General features: G+C 29.9%; 3 protein-coding genes across 12 annotated transcripts in view; 1 reads left to right on the plus strand and 2 right to left on the minus strand.

The window, feature by feature from the left end:
* On the minus strand, positions 1-19,295 carry LOC127062982 (kinase D-interacting substrate of 220 kDa). 7 transcript variants are annotated; one of them, XM_050992063.1, is made up of 20 exons: positions 19,147-19,295; positions 8,477-8,608; positions 8,191-8,289; positions 8,010-8,108; positions 7,710-7,907; positions 7,487-7,585; positions 7,085-7,381; positions 6,636-7,011; positions 6,352-6,516; positions 6,071-6,278; positions 5,568-5,990; positions 5,263-5,485; positions 5,001-5,180; positions 4,289-4,914; positions 3,735-4,200; positions 3,478-3,651; positions 3,246-3,393; positions 3,046-3,167; positions 2,671-2,785; positions 1-928 (listed from the first exon to the last, which is right to left on the minus strand). In XM_050992063.1, the coding sequence occupies exons 2-20, from the start codon at positions 8,585-8,587 to the stop codon at positions 222-224; spliced, it is 4,836 nt and encodes a 1,611-aa protein (XP_050848020.1). In that variant the 5' UTR covers positions 8,588-8,608; positions 19,147-19,295; the 3' UTR covers positions 1-221. The 7 variants fall into 7 exon arrangements, with proteins under 7 accessions (XP_050848020.1, XP_050848022.1, XP_050848016.1 ...); XM_050992065.1 differs by lacking the exon at positions 19,147-19,295 and adding an exon at positions 18,048-18,345; XM_050992059.1 differs by lacking the exon at positions 19,147-19,295 and adding an exon at positions 15,053-15,223.
* LOC127062995 (tRNA (guanine-N(7)-)-methyltransferase) lies at positions 16,974-23,276 on the plus strand. Of its 4 annotated transcripts, none has more exons than XM_050992092.1 (7): positions 19,285-19,428; positions 19,527-19,686; positions 19,769-19,914; positions 19,993-20,177; positions 20,291-20,404; positions 20,487-20,588; positions 20,745-20,923. In XM_050992092.1, the coding sequence occupies exons 2-7, from the start codon at positions 19,601-19,603 to the stop codon at positions 20,874-20,876; spliced, it is 765 nt and encodes a 254-aa protein (XP_050848049.1). In that variant the 5' UTR covers positions 19,285-19,428; positions 19,527-19,600; the 3' UTR covers positions 20,877-20,923. The 4 variants fall into 4 exon arrangements, 3 of the variants coding, with proteins under 3 accessions (XP_050848050.1, XP_050848049.1, XP_050848051.1); XR_007781241.1 differs by lacking the exon at positions 20,745-20,923 and adding exons at positions 21,921-22,152; positions 22,230-23,276 and having other exon boundaries at positions 19,371-19,686; XM_050992093.1 differs by lacking the exons at positions 19,285-19,428; positions 19,527-19,686 and adding an exon at positions 16,974-18,016.
* The window catches only part of LOC127062984 (cilia- and flagella-associated protein 65-like), a 5,535-nt gene continuing 765 nt past the window's right edge, over positions 20,951-25,720 (minus strand). Inside the window, exons 3-18 of the mRNA XM_050992071.1 lie at positions 25,406-25,671; positions 25,044-25,326; positions 24,739-24,954; positions 24,456-24,660; positions 24,145-24,387; positions 23,848-24,076; positions 23,429-23,785; positions 23,280-23,356; positions 22,925-23,195; positions 22,644-22,853; positions 22,383-22,571; positions 22,055-22,305; positions 21,727-21,979; positions 21,418-21,638; positions 21,186-21,354; positions 20,951-21,127 (exon numbers count right to left, since the gene is read on the minus strand). Of these exons, the coding sequence (XP_050848028.1) occupies positions 20,972-21,127; positions 21,186-21,354; positions 21,418-21,638; positions 21,727-21,979; positions 22,055-22,305; positions 22,383-22,571; positions 22,644-22,853; positions 22,925-23,195; positions 23,280-23,356; positions 23,429-23,785; positions 23,848-24,076; positions 24,145-24,387; positions 24,456-24,660; positions 24,739-24,954; positions 25,044-25,326; positions 25,406-25,671 (3,596 nt within the window). The 3' untranslated portion in view covers positions 20,951-20,971. The remainder of the gene's footprint in view (positions 21,128-21,185; positions 21,355-21,417; positions 21,639-21,726; positions 21,980-22,054; positions 22,306-22,382; positions 22,572-22,643; positions 22,854-22,924; positions 23,196-23,279; positions 23,357-23,428; positions 23,786-23,847; positions 24,077-24,144; positions 24,388-24,455; positions 24,661-24,738; positions 24,955-25,043; positions 25,327-25,405; positions 25,672-25,720) is intronic.

The following is a 25,720-nucleotide window of genomic DNA, read 5'->3' on the forward strand; positions in this document are numbered from 1 at the left end:
TTTCTTTTTCTCTTTTTTTTTCTTTTTTTTTTTAATCAAACAACCGAATTCCCTTTTGATAAAGCAAATCAAAGCAGAACCCACATTAGATAGGATTAGAAAGCAGAACTACATTATTACATATGATAAAAATGTATATATATATATATATATTGTGATTACTTATCAAAACGTTCTACCCTCATCCTATCTTAATTCGTCCTGCTTTAATGTGTATTCTATTAATCTATATTATTAATGATCTGTTTTATAGCAGATCGTTCACTACTGTGCGGTAAACTTTTATTTGAATCAGCTGAAATATCGCTACTGTTATCAGGACTGTATTCATTTCTAAAAACACTGTCGGATTGGGAATGCGTTGGTGTTGATAATTCTGATACCAAAGGTGTAGATTCATCATCACTGTCGCCTGCTGCGGATGTTGCCGAAGTTGTTCCAATTAAACGATCTTTTAACTTAGACAATTTTTCCAAGCTAGCATGTGGAACGGAAATAGGTATTGCCGATGTAGATATTGTTGGTACTGTATCGTCGCTAAGCGTTGATACAGAACGTCTTTTCTTCGATGAATATAAGGAAGATGTTGGCTTTAAAGGTATATTATTTCCCACGTAGTTTTCATCGGTGGATTTAGATCTAAAGGCAGGTCGAGGTGAAGGTGGAGGAGAAACAAAAAGGGAGGATGGTCTGCTATTGCAATGACTCCCAGTTCTTCTTAAACTTCTACTACGACCATGAGAACAAGTGGATCTTGTACTTCGTTGAGAAGCTATGCTATGTTGAGAATTAGCGCGATGTAGATGTATAGTTGAGTCGCATGAACTATCGTCAGAACTTTCCCGTTCATTGTTAACCGGTACCCAATGAAAAAGTGGATTGGTTTGTAGGAGGACGTAATCCGTATCCTGAGTTGACGCAACTCGTCCTAAAAACAATAATCCTATGTCATGTTTTCTTCATTTCTCTCGTATTTATTCTCTTAAGAATTAATGACGCTATTGCTTATATATTGTCGGTATTAAAGAAAGAAAAAAAAAAGCTTGAACAAACAAATGTATAAATTACGGCATACAATTAATACAGATACATATTAACACAATAAAACAAATCCCTGTAACGAGGAAACGAAAAGAAATTTTCCTGATTTCTTTTGTGTTGGGTAAACATTCAATTTATTTTTATTATTGTATACAGCTTATTTTAAAATAAAGACACATCAGTCTTTTAGATTATAAATGTAAGCTGCAATGAAGATAATATATTATATATATGTATAAGCACATAGTTTATTGCTAAAATTCTTATAACATATAACACATTGCATTTGAATATTTTACACGTGGTAAAGAAAGCATACAAATTTAACACTATTAGGATTATATGCAACATGTATTAATTTTTTATGTTATATGATAAAATATATTGTTATTTATATTTTTTATATTGTTATTTATATTATTGTTATTTTACTTTTACAGATGTATTTTAGAATTACGGGCATAATAAAATTAGAGTTGTCGTTTTATATATATACTTAATAATTTTATACTTTTTCTTTTATATAGAATTATATCATATAATAACTGCCCCTTATTGTATTACAAGAAAAAATAAATTTTTGCAAAATTTTTAAATTATAATAAATTCGAATTTAATGATCCTATCATATAACAGGACCGATTTATATTAACGATCACACAGAAAATTTTCCATTTAATATTATTAATATATGTTGCATATGAAGTTTTTCATTTTTGTACTTTAATATTTCAATAAGTTTTGTACTCCAAGTCATTGAAGAATATTTTTTATGGCTACTACAAAAGATTAATTATACAAATAAAAGTTCTTTTCATTTTTTTTCATTTTTTTTTTTTTTCTTATGAAGTATTGTTAATAAAACGCAAAGTGATTTCACTACTCACTAAAAACAACATTTAATGCAATATGACAATCACAAGTTACTTAACATTTTCAAACGTAACAGAGTAAATATATATCTATGGAAGTTATGTATTACTAGAGCATGTTGAAGCATCATCAATTAACAATATGAAAAATATAAAATTCTTCGAAAATAAAACATGTCATAACACTTTTTTTTTTAAATGATCGAACTTAACTAATATCTATATACTTAAATATAGCAAGTCTACATATTAAAACTAACAAATTATATACATAAAAACATTTTTATTGCATATGCAATTATTAAAGAGTAATATTTCCTTCTATTGATATGTATAATCACTCATTATATTGCAATGCTTTGGCACATTTGTTTTAAATATATGAATCGAATGATTTCAAACGAGAATTAAAAATTTTATAATATGAATCTATTTATGGTGAATATTTATATAGATTACATGTTTATTGTCTCTGTTTATATATTTACAAAAATAAGATCTGCGATACTGTCACATTATTATTTGTTTCTTCAAAATAAAAAAGCACAAAAAAATACTACTACATTATAGGTATTATAATAATGCAACACATACATCATATATATATATATATATATATATATATATATATATATATTTCTTCAATTGAACTGTAGCTTCTCATTACTATTATTGACAATATCGCAGTATCAGCAAGGTTGCTGTGGCTCTTGAATAACAACCAGGGGCAGTGAAAGTGGTAGAGAAGAGGGCTCACCTGAAAGTGAGTCTGTTGGTGCCGTCGCTGGATTTGGAAGATCCAATACATCTTCGCAAGCTTCTTCATTTAAGGTTTGTAAAGCACCACAGATCATTTGTTCTTCTAAAGTTACCTAAATATATTATGCGATAGATCAATATCTTGTATTTTCTCTTTCGGTATGTATTATATTTTCTTTAATGGAAGAAAAAGAAACTGAATTTCAAATTATATATTCTAAAAATAACAATAAAAAAAGTAGGAATAATCTTACCTGATACTAAAAGCCAAGATACGAATGTAAAAGATAGTATATATATATATATGTATTATATATACGTATGAGTTTATTTATTTAAAAATTTACTTTATGAGCATAAATAATCTGTTTACCTGTTTTTCCATAATAGATTGTTTTACTTGATCTCGTCGTGGTGGTGCATCCGTTCTGGATATTCCTTTTTCTTTTTCATTATGGACAGGTACGCGAACAGTATTGGTTTGCAAAGTATGTTCTAAAATAATACAAATTTGATATACATAGAATCACTAGGTCTGATAAAATGATCATTAGGATAAAATATTATAATTACCTTTTCGTGCGATAGGCTCGAGTCCTACCGTAAATCGTACACTTCGAGAAGTCTCATCTTGAGTACCGAACGATGATACTTCTAATTCTCTGAGCGATACAATTATCATACGAAATAATTCCCAATCACCGAACGCCATTTTAAGAACCTAAAAATAAGATATTTTATTATTTCGGCTTGATAATCTAAAATATATTATAAAATTGATATGTGAAGTACTGGTAATACTTACTTTTTTTAATTCTTGCATATCACAATGAAGCAAAACTTTTCCATTAATATTATTGTCTCTGATTACATTTTTATACTGCGGTGCTTGATTTATGTTAAAACCTTCGATTTTATCAAGAAGGTCACAAATCTCATTTACACCCATAGAAGATAATTTGGTTTCAAGAACTTCTGACTGTGTGTAAACATAAAAAGCAATGTTATAAATTTGAAATTTGTAAAGAGAAATAATTGAATTTAATATTTGAAAGGACATACTGGTAATGCAGTAGTTGCAGAAAGTGGTTTAGGTGCAGGTTCTGCAGGAGGTACGTGTACCCAAGGTGTAGCAGGCCAATCGAAATTTGGCTGATAAGTCCACGATGGTCCTGGTGGAATGTACTGTTGTCCAGGTATGTTTGGATTTCTATTAACTTTTACACCACGACTTGGAACAGTAGGTTTGCTTATATTAGTTGGATTATAAATATTGCTTAGCGGATTCCATGGCGTGATTTGTTTATAATGAGTTAAATTGACCTCTTCGTCTAATCCTTGCTGTTCTTCCTTTATTTTCTTTTTTATATAAGGATCAAGATTAATCGTAAATGGTAAAAATATTTTCATATCGCTGACGTGTAAGCTAGACCGATGAAAGGTCAGAAAAACGTCCAATTTACGTTCATCTCTATCCATTTCGAGAAGAGGCTGAACATCTTTCAGTACTGGTATTTGTGGGCGCACTCTAGAAACAAGATCATAAATCAAGATAAATATATGGAAGAGAGAAAATCGTATAATAATATTATAAGTTATTTATAATTTTCACATACTTATCATAAAGACTTTTCAATGACATGGAATCATCCAAACTTTCCTCGTACATATCGTAATGTAATATTAACCAAGATGTCCTAAAAGGCCATTGTTCTGTTATGTTGATCCAACTGGCTAGATGATACCAATTAAAATCAATCTGGAATGCTTTCAATAACCTTCCAGTGACATAAACAACGTTCATTAATCTTCTCATACTACGTGGATTCACATCACTGAAGTAATCATCAGTCAGAAGCATTTTATTAAGATCTTGTGCGCCACCTAATCGATTTAGATTGCTACCAATACTGCTAGCAATGGATTCACTCATTCGTAATTTTCTGTTACCCTTCCAACTCTGTGGCTTTAATTTTTCATTACTATTCATTATAGCAGATTCTGTACTAAGTCTTCTATTAGAAACAGAGTGATGCATTGTACTTGTAGCGGCATAATTAATACTCTCCTCAGCTTCCGACCAAGTCGTCTTTTTACCATGAAGTGCAGTTTGTTGTGCAACTTTCACTTTGCGCAAACCACTATTTTGTAAATAAAACGGAAGATGAACCATATTTCGCAAGTAATCATGTCCTCCAATATTCGACTCGGTAAATAATCTTCTGCTGTTTACTTCTACTGCCTTTAAAAAAATATATTTTACACAGAAATACTCATATATTCTCATAATAATTAGAACCTTTATAAAATATAAAACAAAAGTCTCACCTTAGATATAATGTGTGGATCAATGGCTAAGATCACCACAAATGGGTATCCATTATCACTAAATAAAGCCTGTATAGCATCTAGAACAAGTAGAACTTTATCTTGTTCACAACTGTCTAGGCCATCTACTATTAAAACTAGTCTACTTTGTTGAGACATGAAGCTATCTAAGCATTTTACCTGTTTCGAGTTGGAAAAATAAGAATTATTAAAAAATAAGATAAATTTTCATTATATATTATATACTTGTACACGCACATACCATTTCAGTCATTAGATTAACTTCACTTCTTAATGTTTGTATAAAACCTTCGCTTTTTAACGTTTCTAATTTTGATATACTATGTTGCAGATGTCTTCTCTGCGAGAACACAAGCGCTTTCAACGTCCGACTCCATGTATATAAATTTGCTATAATACTGATAATTAATACTAAGGCAACAGTTATCATAATGATATGCGCTGTAACCTTCTCAATAGTTGGTCTAAAATAATGATACAATTAATAAACATATTCCTTTATTTTAATCATTAGATAGAAGATAAAATATTAATTTAAATACTTACTCGTTATTAGATATATCTATGAGGTAGACAGTAAGTACTGATATACCAATGAGTAAACTGCAGAAGCAGAATTCAAATATAACAACATATGGTAAACAACAAAGATGTCTCCACTTCCAAGTTGTGGTAGACTTATCAAATTTTGGTCTAAATGCTCTGTATAATCTCGTAGATAAAGAACCAAAATCATTTTCAATAGAATCATAAAGAGACCCCACCATTTGTACAACCGCATTTTCTCCGGCAGCTGTTGTACCGACTCTAGTTTGATCTGTGAAATAAAACTTGATGGGCTGAACGGTAATTCCATCGTGAACACTTCCACCAGGTGGATGGCAAAAAATTACTTGCAGTAGTAGCTTCAACGAATTCAATTTTGTCGTAAAAGCTACTGTAAAATTGGATGGCCAATACCAGTCGTATCTATGATAAAACAAAAAGAAAAGATTGTTTAAACGAGAATGGGCCTATAACTAATTACATTTTACGTAGTTTGATATTACCTCTTATTGGCATACCACACGAGCACCAAAAATATGTAGATAATAAAAATAAGACTAATGCCGCACGCAAGACCGATGACCCACGATTGTACAAGAAGACCCGTTGTAACACCAACTAATAAAGACACGTGAGTAACTACTACGAACAATAAAGTAGAAAATTGGAATACTGGATCGATCCACTGTCGTGCAAAATTTTTCATTTCCTCTGAAAGGAGATATCAATATTGGACTGATATAAAAACTTCAAAAATTGCAGACAGAAAGAACTTTATATTTACCTCTTAATTTGTTTAATAAAAATGATTTCCCAGAACCCCATTTGGCATACAAACCAACTGTTATTGGTGTGGACAGTGATGGTTCGCTAAGTATATCTGCTAACGCGCTACTGTATAAATCGTATCCAAGCATATTCTCATTATCCTCATTAGTATTAAGCCGACCTATAATGAAATTAATCATTTTTTATTACATATGGTGCAATGAGCGCCGTCATAAAAAAAGATAATAATAATAATAGTAATAACAACAACAAAAACGTATATAAAATTCATTAACATACGAGCACCAAATATTTGTCCTAGAATCGTCTTAGGATGATTGATGTCTATATTATATGGCGTTTCTCCTTGACGATTCGGCCGATATAGCAATTGACTATTCTTTGGATTTCTCAGTAATATCTCAACTATGCCTTTAGATCTTGCACGCATAGCAATGTGTAATACAGTATCCCCTTTCCTATCGGTTGCAGAAACTTTCGCTTTTTTGTCTAACAATAATTGCACAATTTCGGCGTTGCGCGATCTAACTGCCCGCAGCAATGGCGTATCACCGTCTTTTGTTGCAATTTCTAGATCTGGATTAGCACTTAGTAATAGTTTTAGTATTGCTGTGTTACCCTTTTCTACAGCTATATACGTTGCAGTTTTTCTATCCTGAAACATATCAAAAATATCTTTCATGTTAAATAAAGCTTATCAATGATCTAAATTAATCGGTTTACCATACCTTGCCAGCGATATCAACATCAGCATATTTTTTAAGAAGCGATTCAACGACTCCTCTGTGTCCACCCTTGACAGCATGTATCAAGTTGGTATCACCAGATCTATCTTGAATATTGACATAAGCTCCGGCATTTAAAAGTGCATTAGCTATCTCGTGATGACCGTCTCGACAAGCTATCGCCAAGGCCGTACATCCATCTTTGTCAAGAGCATTTACATTCGGCTTATGTTCCAAAAGCAATAGCACTACGTCTATATGATTACCGAGTGTCGCCACAAGAAGAGCTGTCCATGAATACTATAACGTAGCAGATTTTCGTACCGGTCATTTATCTTAAAGAAAACCTATATTTTTCTTACTTTTTTTTATATATATATATATCAACGAATAAAAGTGTCTTACCATGCCAGCTGTGTCTACATTTGCGCCGGCTTTCAATAATGTATCGACTATCTCCACGTTTCCCTTTCTAGAACCCCAAACTAAAGCCGTAGTACCATACTAAGAAAAAAACAAAAAAAAAATGAAAGAAAAAGAAAAGAGAAAAAAGAATTAAAAAGTTTTATATAGATAAAAATAAAAAAAAAAAAAAAATTGAAATCCTTTCCCAATGTTGATAATTTACCTTATCGCCAACATTGACTTTAGCACCATGAGCAATTAATTCTTTAACTATTTCAGAGTATCCTCTACCAGCTGCCCAAAGCAACGATGATATATGAAAGTTTCCATGAGCATTGATATCAGCACCACGTGCTATTAACATCTTCACCGTTGTCGATCTACCTTTGTAAGTTGCCCACATAAGGGGTGTCCATCCTCCCTGAAATCAAAATCAACAATAACTTATATATATATTCAATTCGATATATAATCTTGACGATAGAAATCGATTTGTTATTTTTAAATAGATCGTTTTCTGTACCATGTCGCGATGCTCCAAATCGGCGCCATGATCCAATAATTCGAAACAGATCTCTGTATGGCCTTCTTTAGCCGCGCAAAGTAGTGCCGTCCAATTGTCCTAACACACGTTGAAGAATGAAACATTTCGTATATCGTGAAATATGTTAAATTGTACAAATACGAAAAGTAAATATACTTACCACGTCCTCGGCGTTGACGTCAGCACCATAATTAATGAGTTCCCGAAGAAATTGGATCTTGCCTTTAGCTGCTGCAAGGATGAGGGCTGTGCTACCGTTCTGCATGGAGAAAGACGAAAGAAGAAAAAAAAGGAAAAAGAAAAAAAAGGAGGAGAAAAAGTTATCAATAAAAAAAAAAGAAAAAAAGGAAAAAGAAAAATATAAAGAAAGACAGAAGACAAATGCAACCCGTTCGTTCATAAAAACGAAAAACTTTCAGATATTAATGGGATTAACGTGTCCTCACCTCATCTCGGTCATCAACCTGTGTTCTTTTATTTTCAAGGAAGTTTTGCAAACCAGCGAGATTGTCATCCGTGATGTAGCTGGCAAGCGACCGATAACAAAGCGATACCATCGAGTCAGTCCGATGCAAAGTCTGTGAAAAATTTTGATAAGAAAATGTTAACACCACTATTTGATTTCCTTCATTCGATCAAAAAACACATTTAATCTCGTTTTAACACACTTCAGGCAATTTCAATTCAATATTTATTCAAATATCTAATTGCTGTGATTGAAATCTTTCTTTCTAAATTAATTAAACACCTTAAGGAACAATTAAACACTCTTCAACAAAAAATATTTCATCATTATCAAGCGTATTGCAAGCAGGTATTAATTAAAAGCACACAGTTTCGATCATGTTTTATGACAACTAAATTATTTATCGTACAAGTCTTTCAGGATTAAGACGAGTTACGATCTTATAATATAGTATGGTAATATTTCCTTTGTTTTAATACATTTCAATGTTTTCGTAAATTACATGAAATATGAATTACTATATATGTTAAAAAAAAAAAAAGGATTCACTTATATTTATTCTCTCACTTATTTCGTAAAAAAGAAATTAATATATTCAATAACATGCACACTCGCATTGTTAGAACTCAGCGCATATTTAGTTAGGTGAATTTTTCGATCCTAACTATATCGTATATACCAGGTAATTATTATTGACATTTATTTTCACAACACTTAAAATAAATCAATGTGTCATTCATCATGTTAGAGATGAAAATTGTAGAAAAAGAAAAGAACAAAAGGAAAAAAAAAAGAGAGAGAGATAAGAAAACGCAGCAGTTAAATGCAATTTGGTTTAAACAAATTTTATGATACCTCCAACCGAATCGACTCGAATCGAACAAAATTGTATAATTAAATTTACGGAATGATAAGATAAAAAGTTCAGTGTTATTATGAACACTCACCGCATATAAAAGTAAGTATACTTTCGACATCATCGCGAACAAAGATTGTTGTTTTTATATGTATTTCTTTTTTACCATTTATATCGTGTTAAACAAATAATTTTCTTTTGTTTATTTGTTTGTTTGTTCGTTCGTTCGTTCGTTTCCAAAACAGTCAAGAAGTTTTTTGCACGCTTTGCAGAATAATTCTTCGTTACGATCGACATTAGTTTCCATAAACTCTCGACCATCCCCAGTCGTTCTTTAAAGATGAGAAAGTTACGGGCACAACAACTGTCAGCTAAGATTCTGCGTCGTGCGTTTGAAATTTATTTCCATCGTGAAAAGAGATCGGCGAGATCGATGATTTGCAACGATAATTTTTACCCCAATTAAAAAGAAGCAAAGAGGTAACGAAATTCGTATTGTATGTGTATGTTACAAGAAAGAAAAATAAAAAAGAAAAAAGAAAAAAGAAAAAGAACAAAAAACGAAAAAAATAATAATAACAATTATTATTATTATAACAATTTTACAACAAGTTTCGGAATATGAAACATTATAATATGTTTATTTGCGCGATCCGTATCGATTCGACTTTATTAAAATAAAATTAATCCTAAACAATTTTTGGACAAATGGGAAAGAAAAAAATAAGATTAGATATAGGGAGAGCAAAAAAGAAAAAAAGAACAAAAGAAGAAAGAAAAAATAAGACTACAAAGATTAATGAGAGACTTAAAAACGACAACAACAAAATTCAAAACATCGAATGAAAATAAAAACAAAAGGCAGTGTCCAAGACTAAAGATAAAAAACTCTGGGAACGTCAGTCAGTAGTAAGCTACTTCGCGAATCCCTTCTTCGGTCGGAGTTACTGCAAGAAAAGAAAAGAAAAGAAAAATAAAACAAAAATAAAAAAAAATAAAAAACAAAATAATGAAACCAAAAAAAAAACAAATAAAATAACAGGAAGACCGAGAAGGGAAATGAAGAGACATCGAGAGATCTAACACGGAACGAATGGAACGAGTTGGAAAGAAAACAAAAAAAAAAGAATAGAAAAGAAAAGAAAAACGAGGAAAAAACCACTAGAACAATAAAAAAAGGAAGTAAAATGGAGCTGAGCGAGTAAAATACAGCGGGAGAACACGCGGGCGTGCGCTTCGAATTGTCGTCGACTAAAATGACTAACCGTCTGCGAGTGTTTTCGTATGCCGAAGTTGAACTTGCGACCTGTTCCATCGTTCGTCGGGGCAGTGAACGTGATCACGGGTACGTGAATATGTGGAAATACATGATGATGATAGTGGTGATGATGATGGTAGCCAAGATCGATGTCCCAACCAGTTTCGGGTATTTGAAGATGAAAGAATGGTAGTTTCAATTTACGTTTACCACCATTTCCATTCTTTCCGTTGTTAATAGTATCCTCGATCTTGACATCCTCTAATCTATTATCATCTCTCTCATTGTACGATATATTAGATATTGTGGCACTTCTTCTCAATGCGAATGAATTATTTTCCTGCGAATTTGGCAAAAAATTACTGGGTACACCTGGGAAAGCACTTGCCAAACTTGGCGCCAAACTTGAACAAATGGCCGCACTTGCTATACTCGATCTTCTGATAGGATTTACACTGGTACCCGATTGCACATCCGTATACTTCGTTGGCTGCTCTAATTCACTCGACATTGATCTTCGCTCGTCTATCCTTCTCGATATCGACATTTCACTTTCTAATCTATAAGCTACCGAAGGATATTCCCCGATAATCTCCGATTCTTTCTTCTTTTTCTCCTCCATTTCTCTATTTTCAGAGATCTTATCCTTCTTTTCTTCTATATTACTCATTGCTACGTTCTCGTTTTCTAAATCGTTTATCACGTAGTATGATACGGATGCTATCTTTATTACTCTATTTCGTCTCTATTTATCTATCTCTCTTTCTCTCTCTCTCCCTCTCTCCCTCCTTCTTTCTTTCTTAATCCGATTTTAAGTTTCTTCTGTAATTATTTCCAGTATCATAAAAGTACGAGTATTAATTTTATCTTATTAATTTCATCCTTGATTTTTTTCGAACATCTCGTTCTCTCTCTCTCTCTCTCTGTCTCCCCCTCTTTTTCTCGCTCACTCTTCCAATTTATCTTCTCCTCTTTTTCTCCGGGATTGACAGAAGTAGACACGTAGCCGACATCGCGAACTTCCTTCTTCGATTTCTCTCTCTCTCTCTCTTTCTCTCTCTCTTTTCTTTCTCTCTTCTTCTCTCTTGATGTCTTTGAATAATAGAAAACCTTCTCTGAAGATACATACATACGTGACAATACAACGAAACTGTGAATGTAGACGATAAATACATCGATGACGAACAATGAACTTCCTTTTGATTGTTTCATGTTTTGCCTTTCATAGATCATCGTATAGCGGAGTGTCAAAGCGTGTATATTATGGTTAGTTCGTAAACGTTAGCATCGATCAAGCAACTATATTGTATATATGTTAATAATAGCTATGCATGTACATATGATACCCATTGAGCTCGTTAAAGTTTTGTACGACACAAAAAAAAAATAGAAAATAGAAGAAAAAAAAAAAAGAGTAATGAAAATTTATATCAAATTATATATTCCAAATAAGAAAATCATGAGTGTGATACATGAACATACATATATCAATTATTATGATTACTTTTACTCGAATATGATAAGGAAGAAAAAAAAAAGAAGAAAAGAAAAAAAAACATAAAAAATTGTCAAGTGCTAATTAATTTTAATCGATACCGTGAAAAACGGACCCTCGACAAAGTGGTGAATCTGAGCATCTTTTCCCAATTGATCCGTTGATCCTTGTGTTTCTTATTTATTTTCTTTTTATTTATTTTTTTGTTTTTGTTTTTTTCTTTATTTTATTTTAATTTTTCTCTCCCTCTTTCTATCTTTTTCTCTTTCTCTTTCTCTCTTTCTCGATGATATAGCTATATAATAATAATTATTATTCTCTTGTCCACTTATTATTATGTATATATAAATATATATATACATATATATATATTCTATTATATTCTATTATATTCTTCAAGATTTTTATTAGTATGATACTATAAATCTCGCGAACGAAACGAAACGAAACGAAACGACGAATCACATGTTAGATATCTTAACGCGGTGCGGACGGTAACGCCGGCAAATAGCTTAAGAACATCGCGTAACACATCGCGTACGGCATTTATATATCGCTGTGGGATCTCTCCTCTCTAAAGTCGTGTACACAGCGAGGAGAAGAATCGTCTTTCCGTGCGTAATAGCGCGCATTGCAATCCAACAGTGCCGTGCTGTTGACTTCCAAGAACCACGAGGCGCGTTAAAGAGCTAACAACAATTTAAATCTTAATTATAACGCGACGTATGCATACAAATATACATATGTACATACATAACTTTTGCCGAGGCGAAACAAATAAAAATGTCATGGAATAAGCAAAAAGATAATAATGAGATTCGAGTTAAATAAACTTCATTCATTTTTCTAACGTTTGTAAATCTTTTATAAAAATTATAATCGTCTTCTTTTCGAAAACATTGAATACGTGTGTGTGGGGGGGGGGGTGTACATATACGTATATGTATATGTACACACACAAGAATAATGTTTTCAATCGATTTGCAATATCACGTTTATTTAACTCTTCATTCCTCATTAATTTTGTTGCTATTCTTTCGACACGTTATATAAGAAAAACAGAAACGCTCGCCTGCGAAACACTTGTTTTCGTGAAAAACAATTTTAATGTTATTGTCACATATTCGTAACAATATTATAACATTGCATAATATGTGATAAAGATTTGCAAACAAAATAAAAGAAAATGAAGAAAGTGAAATTTCAATAGATAATATTTCACTATCGCAATTCTTATAAATTTATGGGGAAAATAAATAATTTTTAAGAGATGTATTTGTCAGCACTGTAGATCAGTAAAGAGATATATATATAAAGACTTCGTTTAACGCGAAAAGCATTAAGGAAAATGTTAGTTAAATACAAAATGTCGGTACTTTGCGCTCGATAAGCGACTAAATAATAAGCATCGTAACTTGCTAATTGTACTCGTAGATGGTTTGACTCTTTCTCTCTCTCTCTCTCTCTCTCTCTCTCTCTCTCTCTCTCTCTCTCTCTCTCTCTCTCTCTCTCTCTCTCTCTCTGTGTATTTGTGTCTATGTGGGTGTGTACACGTGGATTAGATAAAGATGATTTCATCGTATAATTTATAATTCATCGCAAACACGATCACGCTTTTGTAATGTATATTTGCGACTCTTATTGTAAATTGACGTAATTGATTACTAAATAACCAAAATAAAATTGATAATTGAAAAGAAGAAAAAGAAAAGTAGAAAAAAAATTGAAAGATTTTCATAAATCGATTCGAAAATTCGATCGATCTATAAAATACTCGAAGAATTGAGATGGAAAATATTTTTATGAGATAGAATAGATATACATATGTATATGTACGTAGATATGTAAGAGATGCGCGTCATTCTTGCTCTCAAAGAATGAAAAAAATCTTGCAATAAAATGCTCTCTTACGATAGCAGAGTCACTTTGATCAATTAAAGTTCTGGTCGAAACGATCAACGAGGGATTGGTTTGTCCTATTGAGAAATAAAAGTTATGGAAGAGATTTATTTCTAACACTCGATATTCTACAAGCTTCAAATATATAATGTTTAAATGATAATAAAAGAAACCACTTGTATATATATGTAAATGTAAATTCAAATAAAAAATAATTTCAATTTCGACAAAAAAAAAAAAAAAGAAAGAAAAGAAATATACGATAACTTCTTGATCGATGAATGTACGAAAGCGATGCATCGATAATAAAACATTCTCGATTATGCATATTTTTAATAAAAAATAATTTCTATTCTGGTGAAGAAAGAAAAGAAACAGAAGTAACTTTTCGATCAATGAATGTAAGAAGATAATGCATGAATAATAAACGATAATAAAACCTTCTCGATTATTTTCATAGTTAAGTTCAAGGTTCTGCAACTCAATCTATGAGAAATTGGATGCAATTATGTTGCATTATTGCATCGCCGATCGTCGACATGAGATGTTATAAAAATCGAGAACGAGGTTTTCTTTTTCTTCTTCTTTTTCTTTTACTCGTGGAATACGTATGAACGAAAAAATATCTTGCATCTTACATATTTTGTTATATCTTTCGTCATTTATTACACCGTTGAGTTTATTTATTACAAGCTGGGATATGTTATGTATTTTGTAAAAAGAAAAAAATGATACGGTGAAAATAAGAAAATATATAAAAACGATTTCTTCGATTGCAACAACAATTTTCTCTTGTGTTCTCAACGATGTTATAATAATAAATTGAATGGAGCAATGCGCAAAAACGGAATTGAAATGAGTGAGATAAATTGTTCAAGAACACAAGAGCAAATGTAGAAACGTGTCATCGTGAAAATAAATGTTCTTATTAGCGACAGTGTATCACACAAGTATACATGTATACATATATATACGTGTGTATGTGTATATATGTTTCTGTCTCTCTGTGTATATGTGTTTTTACGTGTATGTGTATTGGCACGCGTACCTGTTTATTTCTGCTCCAAATCGATTGGAAAATATTTTGACAGGACGAGAGTGAACCGTAACTTCTATTAGATCCTGGCGCAGAAAAGGATGAAAAAAATATCGTATTCCTTTGACTTGTTGGTAACAAATTTGTTCTCTCATCGATACCCTGATTAAAATCCAACGACATTTTTCTTTAGATCTTTAGACCGTAAATAATAATAAGAAGAGGAATAGACGATCTTCTCTTCAGAATAAAACTAGATGATCTTGCAAAAATAATTCTATTTCTTGAAATCGCATATCTTCGTCTTTGATGTTACATGACATATTTTTAGATAATTTCATGCGTATAAAGCGATGAATCATATAAAGATATTATAATATCGTCGCGCGTCTACGAATCAATCATACGAGTTCGAACGATAGTGACGAAAATTTTTCAGATTAGATTCTTCGAAGAAAACAATAATAAATAAATAAAACACGTAAGTTAAAAATTATTTCTCGCGATTCTTTAGACTCTTATATCGTTTTTCAGAATTTTTATTTTCCGCTAAACACACAACAGTTCATTCATTTGTCAATGCACTTTTTTTCATCGTCACTAAAACGGATCACTAAAAGTTTCTACGAACTTTCATTATTTCAAACTGTATTAATAAATCAATCAAATGAATAATCCAATAACAATTCTTCCTCTTCTATTTCCTCTATAATTCTCCCTCTTTCAGAAAAATAATCCATTACTAATAGAATAAAATAACATATCGTCAAAAAGATAGAAAGAGAGAGAGATAATAATTCTATGGCGAAAATATTCGATGTAAAATCATAATAAGTTTCTGAAAACATTGACATCGTTCTGGAAACGATGATATTGCTGCGAATTTGTTTTTATATTATGTCGAAACACGAATTAAAAATATACACGAAACAAAGGAACTTCTTCGAAGACACTACACCGAACACTATCGCTCGTATAAATACTATATTTCCACATTCGTTAAAGGAAATAATATCGTTTAACGCGTAAGACGTTTCATCTCTTTCGTCGTTCACCCTTCTGATAAATTATTTATTTCACATTGAGCAAAGAATTTCTTCGATTTCTTACGACCGATTCCAACGATTTTATGCTCGACCAAACGATCTAACATCGATCGAATATGACGATATATAATTCGCGATCCTCTATATAAGTTCAATGTATTTGAGAAAAACATTTTTTGATGTTTTTTTGTTTTGTTTTGTTCGAGTTTTTGTTTCTTTTTTTTTTCTCTCCTCTCTTTCTCCCCCACCTCTCTCTTTCTCACTCTCTCTCTCCCTCTCCCTCTCTCTAAGAATTCACACGCCATATATACTCTCTCTTTCTCTCTCTCTCTCTCTTTCATCAACGATCGGTATTATAGTTCGAACGATAACTTTGTAAAGTCACGAACCACGTTGTTTACTCGACGCGAATTGACGATACTCGTCGAGAATATATTATTATTTTATGATGTTGTCCACATATATTGAAATCATTTCAAAAAAAGAAAAAAGAATAAAAATATATTTATGTAAATGCGGTTCGATTCTACTAAAGAGAACTAACTAATAAGTACGTAAGTATGTAAATAAAAGAAACATTCTTCTGAACGACCTTTAAACGCGTACGTTAAATTAACTTCGATAATTATATTCGAAAGAGAATATAACCGATTCTTTTCACGTTTCAGAAGATACTTCCCGATAATAAGACGATACTAAAACATAACAGTTCAAAAGATATCCACTATCTTTACTTGGTAGAGTATTTTCAAACGTATTGGTTATTATCATATACATACGTTCATTCTTATCTTTTCAAGACTTCAATCATATTTTCTAAAGACAAACCTTTGACAAGGAAACAACATCGAAAGGTCGAAATCGTAGCGGACGACTTTAAGTGGCCATATTAGAAAATTTGTTTGAAAGAAAGAAAAAAAAAAAAGACGGAAAAAGAACATAAAATGAAGACGGAATTGATAAACGAAAATGGCATAATATTATTATCATTGTCTTTACTATTATTATTATTATTATTATTATTATGTATATATTTTCTCTAGTATCAAAGTGTCTGATCTTTTAAGACATTTATGAGGACTAATCCAATACAAAGAGACCTTGCGAAACATTATGAATAATTACGATGGAAAATGGACTATTGTTATTAAAGTCGATATTAAATAAATTACTAAGCTACAGTTCTATAATCTCTGTAAGCTCTGTAATATGATTGTTATCTAAATCGATAGGCACGCAAGAAAGATAAGTAAATTGCTGAGACTCTCTCTCTCTCTCTCTCTCTCTCTCTCTCTCTCTCTCTCTCTCTCTCTCTCTCTCTCTCTCTATGTGTGCGTGCGTGCGTGTGTGTGTATGTATGTATGTATACAAGTATACATACTTTAATAAATAATATTTATAATATCGTATCGATGATTATCGATTAACACTAACAAAAGATATAACATCAAACTCGCACTCGATTAATCGTTGAAACTTAATAATGTACGTGAGCTAACTGAAATCAATATTAATTCAAGTTAAAGAAGAAATCTCTTAGGAGCCTATATCAATTTGACCGAATAATGGTAGCCGAGACAAGATAAGAAACACGTGTTTCAAATGATATTTCCATACAAGGACGTTATTACGAGACATCGATCGAGACGATTTTTATATATATATATACATATTGTATATAACACTCATGTTGAGAAATATTTTTTATTTTCTATAAGTTGTAAAGCCCCATGTATGCATGTATGTGCGTGTGTGTTTGTGTATATAATATACTATAAAAAATCTAAACATCGTGATCGTGTCTTTTTCAGATAATAAAAACTCAAACTATATTCTTGATACATGGACATTCGAAAACGACAAGTTCAGCAAAATCTGATCCGACCGATTAAGAAAAATTTTAATTTTTGCTTAGACGATAGAAAATTACGTAAGTTTATCTAAACTTATAAAATACTCACCTCCTTTATTTCCGATTCTCGATTATATTTTTTAAACTAAAAACAAGCGACAAGAACTTTCTTAATCATTATATAGAATTATACACATGGAATTTTTATTGATATCGTCCGTGCTATGCGATGAGTAATATTTAAGGTTAAATAAAAATAACGAGATTTCAAACGAACCAATAAGGAAGGAACATTTTTCTAAAGACGATCGTTCATTCGTTTACGTTTCGTGACTTCATTAATGCGTTCATTCGTAATATATAAACATTATTAAAATAATTTTGAAATAAAATTAATTGAACAATGTAATAATGTTTCTATTTTTTCTTATAGACAGTTAATAACAATAATAATAATAATAAGAATAATAATAATAATGCTAATAATAATAATAATGTAATAAGAATAATTCTATTGAAAGAAAGAAAAGTTATTTCGCCCATACAGAATCAGTTTTTAAAAGTGACTTTTCATTGGAGCGTTACGGGCGATCGATGCAATGTAACGAACGATGACATTTCTAAAAGTTATTCACTACGCGTATATAATTAATAATAAATAAAATATAATTTATTGTCGAACATTTGTTAAAAATATAAGAAAATTTTCTTAGAGAAAAGACGTGTCTTAAGAACAAGGTCTTTCTCTCTTTATATATATATATATATATATATATATATATATATATATATTCTTTTCTTTCAGCTCTGTCAAGTTATTGTAATAAGGCTGTCATTGAGTACTATGATATTTTTCAAATCAGAATACAGTTATAGATAGAAGGCGCAGGCGTGACAATGAACCTTGTAAAATGCACGCTCGCAAAAACCGTCGGTAACAAAGGAATTGTAAATCTTTTGTTGCATTGTGTCTTTTGTAATTTTTTCTCGAGGAATACAAAAGAGAATTAATAAGTAGTTTAGTATCCATTCAGTTAACATTTTAAGGTTCGTGTATTAAAAAATTGAAACAATAGAAAATGAACGTTAAATGACAGAATCCTTACAATATAACTTTATCGATCAAGTTGTCTGTGTCTATATCAAGAGTTGGGTACGTCCCTACCACGCAGGATGTTTTTTTTGCTATTAACAAATTCTAACCTCACCTGAAAAAAAGACACGGTTTTAATTCTTTCTTCTTAATAGCACCGAACGTTAACGAACATTACACGAAAATAGTTTTCTTTCATCGAAACAATCACATTTGGCGCGCACCAGGAAAAACAAAACTAACGTTTACAATGTATTACACGACAAACTGGCACGCTCTTCTACTTCCGTTCGTTGCAATGAAACGAACAAAGCGTCATTCACCAGGAGGCGCTTCGCACCTTCTATCAGCTGATTTTTCCTTCCTAATCTCTGCTGCACGTGTCTTCTTTCATAATGTAGTGTATCGCGCGAATCTCTCAATGATCATGGACATTACGCTACTTTGTAGCATACAATTTTTGTTCTAATATTTTTCTTATTATATTTTTTAAAGAAGTATTCGTGGTATGTAAATAAATACTGTCTCAATCCTTTAAAAAGTTACAATTAATACATACAGTATTCAGTATGTCAACGTCAGTCTCGTTACCACAAAAGAAATATTATAGACAACGTGCTCATTCCAATCCTATCGCGGATCATTGCATAGAATAGTAAGGAATTATTTTAATACAGTGTCAATTATGTTCTATTATTTGTTACTTTAAAACGTCCTTTCTTTTTACATGTATAAAGTCCTATAAAACCAGATTTAATGGATTGGAGCACATTTTTTCCTCGATATTTCTCTAACGAAGAAGATGATGATGAAAGAAACAAGGATACTGTTCAAAAGTGTGTAGAATTTGCTGATATTGGTTGTGGTTATGGAGGTCTTCTTGGTAGGTTTTGTTATAATTTACTAAATTATTAATTTATTAAAATCTAGGATAAAAAAAAATAATACATTTGTAAAATAGTTACTTTATCACCAATGTTCCCAAATAATTTAATACTTGGTATGGAAATCAGAGTAAAAGTATCGGATTATGTAACGGATCGCATAACTGCATTACGATCTCAAAATCCAGGGCAATATGAAAATATAGCTTGTTTAAGGACTAATGCTATGAAATACTTACCTAACTACTTTTACAAAGGACAGGTATAAGAATTTAATAACAAAAATTCTTTATTAAAAAAGTAATGATACTTCACTCCTTTATTAACTTTTACAATTTATAGCTATAGTTAAATCAACTTTTACAATTTATATAGCTAAAGAAGATGTTTTTTCTATATCCAGACCCACACTTTAAAAGATCAAAACATAAATGGAGAATAATAAACAAAACTCTTCTAGCTGAATATGCATATGTGCTTGCTGAAGATGTAAGTACTTATTATTTTATTTTATTTTATTGCAATATATCTTTTGTCATAATAATGATTCAGAATAAATATAAATTTAAAGGCTATCATATATACAGTAACTGATGTAAAAGATTTACACGAATGGATGGTACATCATTTCGAAGAACATCCATTATTTGAAAATATACCTGAAGAAGAATGGGTAAGCTTCTTAATGAATAATCCTATCATTTATTTTCAATGAATTTTTTTATATTTTTTTTATAACTGTATATTCACTAAAGATTTCTTAATATTTCATAATAATTTAATCTAATTTAATATATTCAATAATTAAAAATATTCTGATACATTAAAGGCTAAAGATCCTATAGTTGAGAAACTTTATGAAAGTACAGAAGAAGGCCAAAAAGTAACAAGAAATAGAGGAGATAAATTTTTAGCTATATTTAAACGAATTGCAGATCCAAATGCTATAAAAATAAGCTAACATATGATGCACTATGTATCTACTTCAATAAATATCATTTTTTTATATCAAGGCCTAAATAATTGATAAAAATTAATTCACAAAAGAATTTTATGTCAATCTCTAAAGCTATCATGAAAATTATCCTTATCTTTATTATACGTTTGCAATATGTATGCGAAATGTGTAAAATTTAAGTGCCTGATATCTTCTTGTTTAAATAAATGTCCAATTTCCAAGTGAAATTCTTTGAGTATTATAAAAAACAGCATCTAAAAATATTGCAAAATAAAACTAATATGTCAAATACTCCAAACAATATTATCTCACTTTTTCTAATATAGTTGCAATCAACTTTCGTGGCGGTGCTATATATGATTTCATTATTAATTTTTCACTTTCCAATGGATTTGTGAAAAATTGAGAATAATACAAGTGTGGTCCATTAAGTACATATTCTTGAATTGTATGCTTAAATATTCTACTATTAAGAATATCCCTAGAAAAATATATAGATCTTTTAATTAGTAGATAGAATTTATAATATTATTACAAATATTACCATGTCATTCCTTCTAAAATGAATAACATCATTTTAGTATGTTCATAATTGTCAGAGGATTTTATATTGTTTTGTATCTGAAGTTCATCTGTTGGAACCATTTTTAATTCTTCTATTAATTTAGTTCTTAAAAGAATATCTTCTGGGTTGTATATATTACAATGTATGGACAATGTTTTACAAAATATGTCAGGCTTTTTTTTTGGTTTTGATGGTAATTTCTAGAATAAGAAAAATATCATATATTAAATATTTATTATGTTTTTAAATATTTAATTAATTATTACATCTATTATTTCAAATCCTTACTGGAAACTGTTCACCTTTTTCTGTAAAAATAAATTCTGACTCCAGTTTTTTACATATCTCATTATATTTATAAATACTCCTTTGAATCATTCGTCTTTGGCTAATATTGAGAAATTCACAAATTACATTAATATTTATTTGGCAAGTTAAACTTTTCACATTAATTATTATACGACAACTTTGCATTTTTTTAGGTCGTATAACACCTTCTTTGGGATAAATTTCTATATTCCATAATCCTGGTACACTGTTACTGTAATGAAAAAGATGACTTATTTAACGAATATTTACTATAAAATGAATTTAAAGATTAAACGTAATTACAAACCTTTTCCATGTATAGGCAAATCTATCATGGTTTGAAGTATTATACATCATAAACATCTTAACAGAACAATTGTGTATACTTGTGTAGAAGTGTATATAGTCGGTTGAAAAATATATTGGTAATTCTTTAATTTTAAAAGCATCAAAATTAGGTAGAATTTCTTTTATCATTCTAGGTGGATATACAATAGAAGGTTGGCTACTTATAAATAATTCTGTTTTTTTATCGCCAAAAGTGATAGAAAGATATGCCTGAGTAAATTTTATATTTATTTAAAAATAACACAACCCTTTTAAACAACAATATTGAAAAAGTCATATCTTGATACCTGAATTGCTCTAAATTGTTTAAGATGATATTTCAAAATAAGAGGTGTAAGAGATTGTGGTTCTACAATACCATTTGGATTCAAACATGCAAGTATTTCTGAATGATAGATTTGATTTATTTTATGTAGATTAGTAATATCCACAGTATATGGTAAATAGTTATTTGTATAATTATAAATCCAACATATCTAAAAGTCAATATTAATTTAAAATATATATAAGAAAGTAACGTAATATTAGAAAATCTCTTAATAATTAACCTGATGTTGAGCTTTCTTATTGCCAAAATAAGAGTCCAATTTTACAGTTTGTGGATAAAGTAAAAGTTCTTTTTCAGATCCAGATAAAGCTTCAACTTGCATATACAAAAAAATATGGCGTTCATGGCCAATATTTAAATCCCATTTTACTCTAGTTTTTCCCAATAGTAAATAACGTAATTCTATATTAATGACAATTTTTTCTTTTGGCTTTGGGAGAGAAAAAAAAATTTAATTATATTAGTTTATATGGAAGAAGTATAATTGATCATTTTGTTTACCTTTATAAATCCTGATTGTGGATAAATAGAACATACTTTCTTGTGAACACAATCTAATTCCATATATCGAAATGAAAGACCTCGCGATTTACTTATTGTTTTGCAAAAGCATAATTGCATTCTTTTAATATTCCATGTAGTATTCACTGATGTTGGATTAGATATACATAATTTTATACATATAGGATTTTCATGTAGTATCATTGGTGGGAAAAATATGTATTGTGATTCCTTCTCATATGGCAATATATTTTTCAAAGTAATATTCAATCTATATAAAGAAACGTAAGGTAACATAAAATCTCTTCTTTTATATAATGTCTAAATATAAATATATAAATTTAATGCAATATACCTATCTACTTCTATTATTTTCCATAAATTAATTTTAGATATTAATGAGCAAACTCCATGAAAGTGTACATCTTCGATCTATTGTATAAAATTATAATTATACTTAAGTCAAATCTCAAAATGAAAAATCACCAAGTATTATATATTTACCTTTAAACTGGGCAATTCACACATACAATAAATATTGCATATTTTTCGAGATAATTGCATGTAACTAATGTTATCCGTCCAAGAATTTATTCTTACTATATATTTAATTGCTATTTCATAAAATCCTGGTGTGTATGGAGTAATAGATACGGTGATTTTTTTTGACTTTCCTGGAAGAACAGTTTCAGAAAGTGGATATATTTTTACATCGCGTTTTATACATCCTACAGGCCAAGAGAGATGGCAACATATTATCTTGAAAGGTATATTGACGGAACTAAAGTTATAAACATAAAAACTCTTAGTTTTTTTGTTTCCATATAGTTGTACATCAAAATTTAATTCATTAGGTATTGCCTATAAATATAACTCATATTAATAAAGTAAATTATTAAACAAATATATGCTACATGAATTACCAGAAGTAAACCAGCTTCACATTTCCCAGTAACATGTAATGTTATGCTAACTTCTGTTCCAGCAGGTAAATCATTTTGTATAGCCATCAGAACACATTTAATATCAAAATTATATTCTCCACATTCTGTAGGGTGAAACACCCATTCATGAGAATGGATATCATTAGCATAGATTTGACCCTTTAAATGTGGAATAATCAATTGTGATGGTACATTCAAAAATTGGTACCTGTAAATTGTTTATTGTTATAAAAATAAATTAGGCATTTATACTGATGGAATTCAATAACATATTACATAATGATGTGACGAGTAAGGTTTCTTATAAGTATTTGTTCTTTTTGCTGAGTATCTAAATGTACTGTAGCAAATGTTATTGTACTCTTATTAAAACTAATATTTGCATATTCTGTATATCCTTTAAAACTAATATAATCTTTGTTCTTCGGATTTCCATTAAAACATATGGCCCATTGTTCCATATATAGATGTTCTCCCATAACTTCAGGACACATTTGAACTACCACCACCTGATAATCCCTAAAATATTACAAAATTATTTTATCTTATAATCCGATTAAATTATTATTATAATTTTAGAATCTTACTCATAAATAATTCCCAACATTGGTTTAACAACAAAATGGCTATCTGCTGGTGGCAGAAAGTGAAACATTAAAGGCAAATGGCCAAATTTCTTAATTAGAAATGTTGTATATACTGGTAATGGTGGAATACATGGTGGTAGTACAATTGTTGATGGTAATTCATACTGAGGAATCCATCCTGCAGAACTAGTAGGAAAGGAATGCCCTGTAAACATGATAAGTCATTTTTATATATATTTTTATAGATAATCGGAAGAAATTATTTTTTATAAACAGATTTCACCTATTACTCGTATACATGTAAAGGAAGGAATTGCAAAAATTTTGTTTTCTTCTTCTTCTTCTTCACTTTTTGCATCATCATCAAAAAAATATCCAATGAATTGCTTTGTATATAAATTGTTTTCTTCATTAGGTTGAAAAATAATTTCAAACAAAGCAGAATGATTTGGACATATTTTTGCAATGCATGGTTCTATTTTAAAAACTCCAGTAACATCTAAAATATTTTCATTTTATATTATGGTATTAAATTTTTTTTTATTTTATTTATAATATTAAAATTATTTACTATTGAAATAGAATTACCTTGATCCCATTTGAGTACTAAATTTGTTTCACTATGATTCGTGAAACAAACAGTTTGGTGAGCTCTATTTATTTTATTTTTTGTATCTACTTGACTACAGTCAAAATAATTTTTAGATAAAGATACTAGTTCTAAATTTTCTTTTTTTATGTTAATACTATCACTCATATATTCTTCAAAACCATTTTGTACTTGTGAACTAAATTCATGTGACTCTAAATTAATCTGAGATTGCTGATGAATTGGTATACAAAATCCATATAATTTTATAATAATAGGACTCTATATATATATATATAAATGTTTATATTATTATTAATATTAAAATAAAATTAAATAACATTATGATCAATTAATTTACCTGATACAATATTAAACAAGGTAAATGATATACATAAACTCCTTCTTTAGTTGGTATAAAAGTTATTGTTATATATTTATAATCACAAGGATTAAGTATGCCTTGTCTGATATCTAATTTAAAATGTCTATGTTCTATATCAATATCAAATATAAATGCCGCTTTTACTTTTGAATGATTTAAAAGTTTTATTTGTTTTTTCACTTGTGTATGTTTTTTTGAACACTTTAATATAATTTTATTTACTGATGACGAAATTTTAGGACCTAAGATAAATAAATAAAGAAGTACATATAAATCTTGATTAGAACTATT

The sequence above is a fragment of the Vespula vulgaris genome, chromosome 4, assembly GCF_905475345.1.
Source record: "Vespula vulgaris chromosome 4, iyVesVulg1.1, whole genome shotgun sequence".
NCBI classification, from domain to species: domain Eukaryota; kingdom Metazoa; phylum Arthropoda; class Insecta; order Hymenoptera; family Vespidae; genus Vespula; species Vespula vulgaris.